The sequence below is a fragment of the Gasterosteus aculeatus genome, chromosome 17 (assembly GCF_964276395.1).
Source record: "Gasterosteus aculeatus chromosome 17, fGasAcu3.hap1.1, whole genome shotgun sequence".
NCBI lineage: Eukaryota > Metazoa > Chordata > Actinopteri > Perciformes > Gasterosteidae > Gasterosteus > Gasterosteus aculeatus.
The window spans coordinates 12,332,215-12,344,194 of record NC_135705.1 but is presented as its reverse complement, the minus strand read 5'-3'; the positions used below and the strand labels follow the sequence as shown (position 1 = coordinate 12,344,194).

General features: G+C 41.4%; 1 protein-coding gene across 2 annotated transcripts; it reads left to right on the top strand.

Moving 5' to 3' along the window:
* The first annotated feature begins 23 nt into the window (after positions 1 to 23).
* Positions 24 to 7,031, top strand: mdm4 (MDM4 regulator of p53). 2 transcript variants are annotated; one of them, XM_040203948.2, is made up of 11 exons: positions 24 to 380; positions 976 to 1,063; positions 1,169 to 1,243; positions 1,423 to 1,556; positions 1,659 to 1,708; positions 2,125 to 2,189; positions 3,411 to 3,507; positions 3,583 to 3,743; positions 3,888 to 4,067; positions 4,534 to 4,602; positions 4,683 to 7,031. In XM_040203948.2, the coding sequence occupies exons 2-11, from the start codon at positions 992 to 994 to the stop codon at positions 5,250 to 5,252; spliced, it is 1,473 nt and encodes a 490-aa protein (XP_040059882.2). In that variant the 5' UTR covers positions 24 to 380; positions 976 to 991; the 3' UTR covers positions 5,253 to 7,031. The 2 variants fall into 2 exon arrangements, with proteins under 2 accessions (XP_040059882.2, XP_040059881.2); XM_040203947.2 differs by having other exon boundaries at positions 27 to 380; positions 3,873 to 4,067.
* Positions 7,032 to 11,980: the final 4,949 nt, after the last annotated feature.

Here is an 11,980-nt window from a genome sequence, read left to right as displayed (position 1 = left end):
CCAAAAAATGTTTATCCGTATGTATTGCCTTATAACTTTTATATTGCAAGGGGTGCCACATCATTGGCACTGACATTGACTACTGTCACTATTCCATTCTAAGAGAGCATTAAATCTGTAAACTCGGTAAACTTGTGCTTTTGGAGGATGTGCAATTGATCAAACAGTCGGGGGCGCCAAACTCCTGGCCCGCGTTATTGTCCAGCCGGAAGTTGTTTAGCAACATTCATCGTTTTGAATCTGTAGTTTAGCAATGCTAACTGTCTGTTAGAGTGAGCTAAAGTTTAAAAGCCCAATATTAAATTGCTGTATGTATATTTACAAGACGTCGGCAGGTTGTTAAGGCATCAGTGCGTGTGGGCCAATGTAGCAGCTGTGAGGTAACGTCAACTCCCCACAGTTAGATATTTTTAACGAACGTATTGTTCAGAAACGAATGGAGCTAACCTTAGCTAGCCCGCTAAGTACGCTTTCAACAGCTCCGTCGTTACATGAGCTAGGTTAGCTAACACGCTTGCTGGTGGCGATAGCAGGTTTATTACCTGTCAATGCTAACGTTACACAGATTTTCCAGTCAACATGCTACTCAGTAGCGTGGAACTGTAGCTGTCGTGCTTTCTTTTTTAAATTAGTATTACATCCAACTAACGTTAGCTTGCCCATTCTGGAAGTTTGGCCTTGTATTTTGAAGACAGCGGTTAAGTTAACGTTAGATTAACTTAACTATCCAGGCAACTACCTGTCAAGCTAAATTCCTTACTATCCGTTTATCTTCAAACAAATTAGGCTATTAACGTTACATTTGTTACACAATTCAAGCTTAACTTGACGCTAACGTCACGTTGGCATCGTGGGTATTTGCACTACAACGTTCGCTAAGTGAAGACAACCGCGTTTTGTGGTGATCATAATACATATTGTGATTGCGACTTTAAGATTGTGATAAATCTGACATTTTATGATTCTGTATTTCAGACTTCATTCGTTTGCAATGAGCTCCCTCTCAGCCCAGCTTCCGGCATCCAGCCCCTCATGCAGGACACTACCTGGAGATGGGAATCAGGTACAGTTAGAGTAATGACCATATCAGCAGCTTTGCCTGTCAATTATCGAACATTACATCCAGTTCATAATAAGGGCAATGTCGTGGCACTACTCTACTCCCCAGGTACAACCAAAAGCCCCTCTCCTGCAAATTCTGCGTGTTGCCGGAGCGAAGGAAGACGTTTTCACTCTCAAAGAGGTGAGCTCTTCAGCGAAACGTCACGTTTTTTTAAGAGTATGCAGCCTGTTTTTCTTGCTTATAATAAAGGTGTTATCTGAGAAGTGGTCATTCCAATTTTCAGTGGTATTTTGTACTGGGTTCTGTTCTCAAAGGTAAAAGTTTGCCTTGTGGTTTCTAAAATCCAGTATTTTTTGTAGGTGATGCACTACTTAGGTCAGTACATCATGGGGAAGCAACTCTACGACAAACAGAGGCAGCACATAGTCCACTGCCAGGATGACCCTTTGGGAGAACTATTGGAGGTGGAGAGCTTCTCTGTAAAAAACCCAAGGTATACACCCACATCAAAAATAGTCAACACTTGAGTACACGTCCAAAAATATACATCCAAAATAAGGAGGCCCATTCTTAATCTCATGTTCTCTTTTTACAGCCCAGTGTATGAAATGCTCAAGAAATACTTAGTTGTGCTTGGTTGTTCTGGTAAGTGATGCATTTCTTTTCTGTTTCATATATTTATGTGAAATAATTATCTTATCCGGGACTGTATTAATATATTTTTCGTCTTCGTATATTACGTGTGTGTATGACTACTTGTAATTAAATTGTGTCTTCTGCCTCTTCATTTTGTGATTAGATTGCTTCTTTAACATGTTTTTGAAGGTCCCTAGGTGTATGGTGACTCTTTGTACTTGTAATGCAAATCCAGCTTTCTTTTTACATACTTTTGAGTGCTTGTGATAGTTTTTGCATCCCTTGGGGATGCGGGGAGCAAAACTATGCCATTTTCCAGCTTGTCCAACAAAGCTACAGAAGGAGGCATTAGTGTGAGAGAGTATTACTATAATTAAAGGGTGGGAATGTCCTTTTTCTGTTACTGTGTCTCATCTGAAATGCAGACGCTGCAGAGAATCTTTCTGTGGGCCGTGAATGTGTAGAGGGCGGAGTGGAGGATCGTGGTCAGGTAAAACCGAAACATGGTGCTAAGGAGAAACAGAGCCCCCCCCCCAACCTTTCTCACCTCACTACACACAATTGTGAATACCAAGGGACAGAACTGGCAGGCAAAGTTCAAAGCTGTCAATGAATAATAGATTTATTTCATAACAAGCACTAATCACAGTGCTGGACCAGGTAGCTGCAAGTCACAAAGACTATAAAGCAAACTGCTGTCTGCTTGTGTGTAATGAGGAGGGAGGGTCAGGACTGCTGTCTTCGTTGTGTGCATTTGTACAGAGTGGCACCGTCTCTGTACAGACCCATCCTTAGTTTGGTCTGGTGGTACTCTAGCGATCCACCAGCACCACCCAGTGGATGGGGGGCAGAGTCACCCTCTCTGTCTGTGTCAGAGTTCCCTTCTCTGCTCCGAAACTGGAGGATCACAGCTCCTGATCCAGCCACAGGCCTAGCAATAACCCACCCCGGTGTTCCTTTACCCTTCTTTCCCACTACCTCCCCAAATCCACCTTGAAGCACTTATGTGTCAGACTTTGTCTAAAAGTCCTCTTTTTCAGCTTCAGTCCAATGTGGGTCTTTAGTCAGGGGCTATATGAATCAAATGATTCAAGGCACTATATTTCTATTCACTGACCATGTGAAAACCACCACAGTTGTTTTTCTTTCAATAATCCACGTATTCTCTATCAGTTGTGTTAGACGTGAGATGCGTCTTATTTTCTTAAATTTCCTTTATCTCTCTTAACTCTAATGCCACTTTGACGTCCATATCAGATAATGATTAAATTCTCTATCTATTTTCTACTTTTTTCTATATATACTGTACAAGAGCAGTTTTTTGTACAATATTTATGGCTCCCTTATAATGATCCATTAGTTACATTATTTAGTTTGCACATATTACATATTAGAAGTTTTTACTGGACTGGAACTAGATTTGTAAAATCTTTGAGGCACTTATTCCATCACCGTGTTAATTAGCACTTGCTTTTCTTACCCCATTTAGCATCTCTGTGTGTTTTTACCCTCTCCACGGTTTTGGTGCCCTTATTGTACCCTAAATTTGTAATGACCTCCCTCCCCATTGCTCCGTACCCTAACTGCCCAGCCCCTTTTTCCTCTACAACGATTACATTCCAAGAGGCCATCTTGAAAGGGAGCTGTGTGTCCTCCAAGTACCCAGTTATGGCTCTGTTTTCTCATTTTTGTCCTTCACATTTCCCCCTAGACGTGTGGAGGTGTGGTTAAAGCAGGGCTGGAGACTAGCATTGACAAGCCTCTACTGCAGACCCCCTCCCAGCGACGACCCCGGGAGCCAGACGATGGTAAGAAAACAGTTTCAAATCTGCCAAGGAAAAGACTTAAAAAATCCAAAATTTAACGGTTCGCCACCCTTCCAGACTCCCTTGAAGACCTGCCACGGTCAGCCTGCAAACGGCCCAAACTAGATGTTTCTTTGGACGAGTGGGACCTCTCTGGCCTTCCCTGGTGGTTTCTGGGTAATCTCCGTAGTAACTATAGCCGTAGGAGCAACGGCTCCACTGACATCCACACAAACCAAGTAAGAAACCTCCTTTGTAGTTGAGGTTTAGTAACAGCTTGCTGAGGGTTAACTTAAAAGCAGACTTATTACTTGTGGGCAAATGGCGTGAATTGGAGAGTAACAGTGGTGGTCTGACTGATGTGTCAGCTATCTCCTGCACAGGAGGAGGACACGGCCATCGTGTCTGACACTACCGACGACCTTTGGTTCCTGACCGAGGGCGGGAGTGAACAGGTGAGCGTGGAAATGAAGGAGGCGGCACTGGAGGAAGGGAGCAGTGGAGAAGAGGAGGCTCTGTCTGATGACAATGAAGGAGGGAGGGAGGAGAAAGCAGATCGCGAGGTAAGAATTTGTTTAGGACTTCATAGGCCAGGCTCATACCAGATATCATTTTTTAAATAAATATATTTACACTCTACGACTTTTCAATCAAGTCACGGCGATCTACCGGGGGCGGGGGGGGGATTGTAGTTGGGCGAACAAACCAAACGGAACAATAATGCTGCATACCTTGAACGCAAAACGAATCAGTATAAAAAAACGAGCCTCTCATCTGTCAGAAGCCAGGGTTTGCTTTTGAATGAAATTAAATGTCTGTTGGTAAGCAATGATCGCTCATTAGCACCAAGATTTCCCTCAGCTCCTGCGGTCGACTGCGCATGCGCAATGACCCAAAGTGATTTTTTTCTCGACGCCAGGCAGTCTACCAGCACTGCCCTAGCGATCAACATATTGGGCACCCCTGCTCTAGGATAATAAAACTAGATGTTTGATCAATGACTATTTTATACTATGTTTGTATATCCAGATGCAGGAAGAGCCTGATGAAGACTCACAGTGCCTAAGCGATGACACTGATACAGAGATCTCCACACAGGTTTGTTTTAGGTTTTGATTTTCTATTGTTAAAATGTAAACCATGCAGGTGTGTGACTTTGTATTTCCCTTTCCCGATAGGATGCCTGGCAATGCACAGAGTGCAAAAAGTATAACACACCTCTCCAGAGGTACTGTGTTCGCTGCTGGGCTCTACGTAAGAATTGGTACAAAGATGTCCCTCGACTCGCCCATTCCCTTTCTGTCCCCGACATCCCAGCATGCAGCTCTCTCCCAACCAATGATGAGGAAGATGACAGTGACACGGGCATCGACATCCCAGACTGCAGCAGGACAGTCTCTGACCCTGTCATCCTGCCCTCCCACTCCACAGCTGACCGACCACTGCCCACTATGGCTACAGGTAAAGTGAAAGGTCCTTGGCCCCCTGGCTTCCACAAGGATGGGAAGCTCTCAGGAGGGGGGAGTCAGGACAACCCTGGCATGGAAATCGAAGATGAGAAGCTTAGGGAACTGTTGGAGCCTTGCAAGCTGTGTCGAGTGCGACCACGCAACGGAAATATAATTCACGGACCTACAGCTCACCTTTTAACCTGTTTCCCATGTGCAAGAAAGTTACACAAGTTCAATGCTCCTTGTCCAGGATGTGGGATGATCATTCAAAATGTTATTAAGGCATTTGTAGTCTAAAAGGAACACACCTGTTAAGCCCTGGGGAACTTGACAAATAACCCAAACACATTGACCAATGCATGCACTCTGGTTCACGTGCTTATCGTAGATACGCACAACATGTGCACCTTATGCTTAAAAGTCAACACAAAATATAGCACTTGGTGAAGCTTGTTTTTGGTTGCATGATATATTCAGTATTTTGGGATGAGAAACCTTGGACATAAAAGTTTGTCATACAGAATTGGTGCCAGATTTAAATAAGGCAGATAAAAAGGAAGACTTATTTATTTATTTATTTATTAGAAGGTCACCTAAAAGTGCATGTTCCTGTGAGCCATTGGATTTCATGAAAGCTTGCTTTTTCAGGCTGGATTTTCCCATTGGTTTTCCTTTTTATTGTGCCATTGGAAACATGAAAGTATTGCTTGCTTTAGTTCTGTTATTTGTACGTGATTTTTTCCAAAAATGAAAAATCAGTGCAAGTATTAAACTAAACAAACAAATATTATTGTTTTATTAACCAATTTAATATCCTCTTAGGTATTGTTGCTCTGACATTTGAGTTGTCAAGTCAAAATTGAAGGACGAGCAGGAGAGAATCTTGATTTTGTTAACAGCTTCAGCTCTGATCTTAAAAGTTTCTTAGAAGAAGAGATACACCTACTGTAATTTATGAAGATGGCTGGCTTAAGTGCTTTTTCTCTAAACATTGTATTTTAAAATTTAGAATTGAATTGAACCTGCTTGAGAATGCACACCTTGAGTATTTAATGTAATTCCCTTTCGGGTAGTAATTTGAAGGTTATATGTGTTCAATATCGTGTTTACTATTCCCAAGCCACTGCTGAGTTTTGCCTGCAGTAAGTTAGTTCTGTAATTGTTGGTTTAACATTTAAATATTACTGTTCAGAAAAGGTACTTTACATCCATTCCTGAACATATGCTAAAGGAACAATTTCTGTATATTTTGTATTTAATTTATTTATGATTTAGGTTTGATTAGATGACCACCTCTAATGAAGCAGGAAAAGGCTGCACTCGTTACAGATCTCTAATGTGTAAATTTACATAAGACTTTATGAAAGTTATACGGAGTCATAAACTAAATAACTAAATGTACCATGTCAGAAAATGAATGTGGGGTATGTATTGGGAGTTTGCTTTCAGCGTTACACTGCCATGTAATGACGCAGAATTTTTATTTGTGTATCATAGATTTTATTTTGATGGAATATTGGAAGACTGTATTGCTGGATCACGTAGATATGATTTACTCTCCGTAAACATGTGAGCGGCCTGATTACACATAAAGGCGTTGTGTCCCCTGACATCTGTACATTTTAACTCTTGGCTCGGCCTTGTGAAGAGGGAATATTACAGATCTTCAAACTGTTCTTTACTTGCGTTAAACTTTTCTGCCAGCAGGTGGGGAGACCTCTGAATTATGGTATCTGGTGTAGAGTACTTACGACAGGTAACTTTACAAGACGATAGAGCAGGCCTCCCGTCATGACTAGTCAGCACTGAGCTGGTGTAAGACCTATAGTAACTACATAAAAGCTATAACAGGGTTAATGGACCTGTTGTATTTATCGCCACAATTGTGCTTCAAGAAAAAGAAACTTGATTTAATATCTGCTAAAAAAGGCTTTGCTCACATATTCTGGTTCAGACATACTGACTTGTTACAGTTATTGATGTTAAGTTTTTAGTGTGCTCAAACACAACTTATTTTTTTTTTTAACCTGTCAAGGAATTAGTTTTGTTAAGCAATAAAGGGTTGAGTTGATTGTTTCATTGAGTTGACTTGCTGACCAGAGGGAAAGTTGATGTCCCCACTAGTGATAAGAGATAAGTGGGTGTTTTGGCGGAAGAATAAGTTATTGTGTGACAGGCCAGCTGTCGTGTGTGTGTCCTCTCCAGCTCGACTGAGCCTCTCTGCTTGTGTCTACTGTGTGTTTGAGACAGACACACGATCTTCTTGTCTGCACCATGTATTGCATTAGAGTCTCAACCTTAACCCAGGTCGTTTATGGATAATATCCATAATACACAAATCAGTAATGTCAAAATCATTTTAAAGCTCTTTGAAGCTATTTATTTAGTCAATAGTAGTATAAGAGTATTATCGGTTATTTGTACTATTAAAGGTAAAATTATCTTATTAGAGGTTGGAACTGGCTTGTATAAAGAATAAAAAAATGATTTTCTTCTATCAACTGATACATCATCTAATCATTTAAGCTCTAATTTAAAGTACGAGTGGTTAGTTTAATTTGCAATAATGCACCATGAGATTTAGTTTATGAAGTCTGACTAAAATAATTGAAGTGGAAATACTCAAGTAAGACTATTTTGTTTAATCTGTACTCGAGTACAGTACTGGACTACTTATTTGCATTCCACAACCGGTGAGGATCACGTTGTTGTCGTCCCTGTGACTTGCTATACAGTATCAAGTGCTTGTCACTGCCATACTAAAATGCTTTCCCCACTTACCACATGGTTCGGTCCGCGGCGTCACGCAGCGTTGAGAAAAACGCTGCAACCGCCCTGTTGACATGACACCCACAGCTTGGCAGGTCTTGAACGCCACAGCCCAGGGAGTGGTAGTGGATCTGTATGTTTCCATAGCGACAGTACATCTATCCACCCAGAATAACTTGACACATTATCCCCTTTTGCATATATGCAATACTCTCAAACATGGCTCTCATATACTATAACTGGCTTTATTGTACTTCAATGCACCTTTATAATTAGACATGGCATTTCCTTTCTCTCTTGTCGGCTTTCTCTGCATCCCGCCAGTCTGTTTACCCTCCTTTGCTTCTTCCTGGTTGTGTGTCTGGATAACTGAAACTGTATATACACACTCAACACACACACACACACACACGCACGCACGCTTTCCCTCTGTTGTGTTCGGCTATTTGGTCACTGCAGAAACCATGCCGCTAAATTTGTCCCGCTGCTGACATGGGAGAACGTCCGTGGAGCCAAAGATCTAGGAAAAAAAGGCAGGAATAAGAATTTACACAAATGGAAGGAAATCAAGCTGCGACGCACAACACAAGATTTTAGGGAAAACCATTTTAAGATTTGCTAGTTGCAGCAGTAGGAGGTCTGATATGGAAGATGGTCATAGTTTCCACTCACATCTCACAACACTGCAGTCGTACACACACCCCAACCTTCAGACAGCGGTCGGCCGTATCTCTCGGAGGAACAATGCAGGTTGTGGTTTATACATGGTCTTGGTGTAAATTGCCTTCAAATTACACTGGATAGTTTTTATGGGGGCTTAGATTTAACCTCTGAGACCTATCTGATTGACAGGAAATTACATTATTATTATTACATGCTATTTGGAGTTTTCACACAACCTGTGGCATTGTTGGAATATGATGTCACTTTAATAATCCTGTTTCCATACAGTGCAGCATGGGCTATTTACAGTATATGTCTTTAAGGGCTGCCATGTGCTGCAAAATATGGTAGTGGGAAGTGGGTTATGTGCATAGGAATGAGTATGCATACGTGTTTGTCCGTGTGTGTTGGAGCCTCGCAGGGAGCGGGATGCCGACACGGGGAAAGGCAGCGGATGGCTCAGGGGGCTCAGTCCATTCCTTCGATTTAACATGACACCACTCGCACTAAGACCGCGACAGCTGCATATGCACATGCCTGCCTTTCTGTTTGTTGTAGGGGATTACCCTGCAATAAAAGCCCCAGTGAGCAGCAGCATGACTGGGCTACAGAACTACTGTTTCCCTCCCTGACTTACAGAGCTTTCTCCAGGCCTTTCAGAGCCATGTGAAAACACAGGTGTGGGCACTTCATTCTGAACTGCAGTGAATGGGAGTATTCTCCCGATGATTAGTTGGGCCGTAGTAGTGTCACTTCACCTTCAGGCATCAAACGGCCCAGCACTGCACCTTATGCAAGGTTCATTACTCAACAGAATTAATGCACGCATCGTGGAGGAGTAATCAGGTCAGACCCGTTCAATCCCCTCACAGTAGTCGGGTGATTGATTTGCTTTCACTGTATTTTATTAATGATTATCTCGCAGGATTAAGCTGCTTTGTCATCTCTTAGCAATAATGTGTGGTCAGCAAAAAATCAGTATGATCTGAGCGAAGAGATTTAAAAAAAAAACATTATCGTAATGTTCGGTGATTCTGAGGCGACCTAAATTGGGCATCTGTTGCTGTCACTATGGTGACCATGTTCCCTCTGGAAGGCACTTCGCTAGTAGAGATTATTGTAACTTGAGTCCAGACTTCAACTAGAACAATTCATGCCACTAGTAAAGTTTAAATACAGAAATAGAAACATTTCCTTTGTGTCAATGCACCCACTGTTTTGGGTAATGGTATACAGGTTGAGACCAGGTCTGTGTATTGATAAAGTTAAATGATTTCAAAAAATAAATGCATTACATATAAAGGAACTATTTCACATTCTATGAAAATTGGTCTTTAAAGCAAAATGATAATAGCAAGTTACCTAATGGTTTCACGGAAATGGGTCTTAAAGTGGTTGCAATGAATTGAATTGGGAAGGACTATGTTTTAGTTTTAACTTAAGAGACAACTTGGTGTTCAATTAGTAAACTTCCAATTAATGAATTCAAAATAATTGTTTGCTAACTTAAGAGCCCTTTTGTTGCACCACAGAAAAATACTGTTGAACACAAAAAAAGTCAAATTTGTATTTAGTTGGACATACAACTTAAACAAATATGATGCATACGGTTTAGATGATGAATTGATGATCAATTAATATTAACCATGGGTGAAAAGAATCTCCGGAACTCTCATAACGTCTCTGTACTATAAATTCTACCACACCATATAGTTACTGTATATCATGGTCATATGGTCACTGGTTATTGTGATTATAGTATCTCCTTGTTTATCTCCCTTTAATCAACACTACTTTACTCTTGTTATGTTATTCTCCTCGTACATATCTGAGATTTCCCGACAGCGCTCATATAACAGTTCTCCAGGTCAGTGATGATCTTGAGGCTAACCTGGGGTGAGGAGGACTGATCCCTCCCGCCTCCTCCCTTCTGCTCAGCTGTCCTGCAATGTGCTGCCGCTTGTCACAGAGGAGAATTGGAACAGTGTTGCCAGTGACAGGGCAACGCCTGCACACACGTGCGCACACACATTTTTCAGTGTAAATTATTTGGCTTCTGCTTGTTCTGTTTTAAATGCCAGTTATCTTGGTTATCTGACAGACTTACAGCAACTTATATTGCTTTCCTTGAAAATTTGAAAATTGTATTACTATACAAATATATTTTTATGTTACCTCTTACATGTGGGGAATGAGGCGCAAAGATCTAAGATATGACGTGCAAGGGTCCCAAAAATATGTATAAATCAAATGTAGTTCATTTTTATAAAATATATTTTGTTCGTCTGGGTTGACTGAAGTTAGGAGGCAGGATACAAAAGTGTGGTATCTGCAAACAATAAACTCCAGATATCTTGTTTACTGTTTCTCAAGTGCTCACTTCAAAATGTTAAGAGGGGACAAGTGTGTGCCTGAAACGCCTTCAAAACAAACGCACACACGCAAGCTCTCTGGTTCTGCTGACAATGGGTTACAATGACAGAAGGTTATGAGTGACTCTGACACACTGCAGACCCCCTCCCTGCTGTCCCCCTGAGAGCAACACAGGCGCCTTTGTACTCGCTCCACCATCAGTGACTATCCATCACAGACTAACCCGACAGCCCACCGCCAAGCCTTGACTCTGCACTCTACCTCCCCGAGCCACTAGCCAGTCCTCCCAGAGGTGTTCTTGGGTCGTGAATAAAGAAGTCATCTGATCCTTTTACTCGCCAAACATCGTTTGATTGTAAATGTAGCTTATTTTTTTAGATCCCAAAATGTGAGAATAAATAAGTAGAACACTGGTTTACATCACAACTAAATGGTATAGCAATATGTAGAATTCAAGAAGTGAATAATGAATAGAAACTATTGGCAACTTGCTTGCAAATCGCTTAATCCTCCCCACCTGTATCATGTATGTATGTTGTATATTTCTCTTGCTAGTGAGCATTTTCTGTTTGTTTTCACATATATTTATGTCTCCTGAGCACTTGCCCTTATTAAAGCCAATGAGAGGTCTCAGGATGATCTAGAGCTCTGTAAAAAGCAGATATTCCAACTTGTAATACTAGGAAGACCCCAGGTGTGATTATTATGATTACAGCTCTGATCCATGTGGGTGCTCGTGGAGGATCCCCCCACCTCCCCCTCCCGCTGAGCGCGATATATCACGACTCTGACACACTTATATAAAATGCACCAAAGATAAATGTTATTAGTAACACCTGCGGATTTCTGTCTGCCATGACGCACTTCATAATACCCACTCTTTGAAGGGATATGCTGTGAATTAGCTCTCAGCGGAAAGTCCAAGACACTACTACTCAGAGTTTGTCTTAAAGAGTTTGTCACTGAGCACTATGCTGTTAGCAAATGGCAGCTTGTAGGAATAACTATAGAGCTCCTGATCAGACTACTGAGAAATTAATTTACATATATAAAAGAAAGTGACAAATATTTACATTTACAATATTTACATACATTGCTTTAGCTTTAGTTAATACACTTTGTCAACTGAAGTGTATTAACTACTGTAACAAGAAACGAGTTTCTAAGTGACCACACAGTCCACACGATGATGCGGTGTTCTTCTCATTGTCTCTATAAAC

Bases quoted from the DNA above. Each gene is read 5' to 3' on its own strand.
- mdm4 (XM_040203947.2), top strand. From the start codon at position 992: ATGAGCTCCCTCTCAGCCCAGCTTCCGGCATCCAGCCCCTCATGCAGG. The intron at 1,244-1,422 runs GTGAGCTCTTCA...TATTTTTTGTAG, and splicing joins ACGTTTTCACTCTCAAAGAG to GTGATGCACTACTTAGGTCA. The intron at 3,744-3,872 runs GTAAGAAACCTC...CTGATGTGTCAG, and splicing joins CTGACATCCACACAAACCAA to CTATCTCCTGCACAGGAGGA.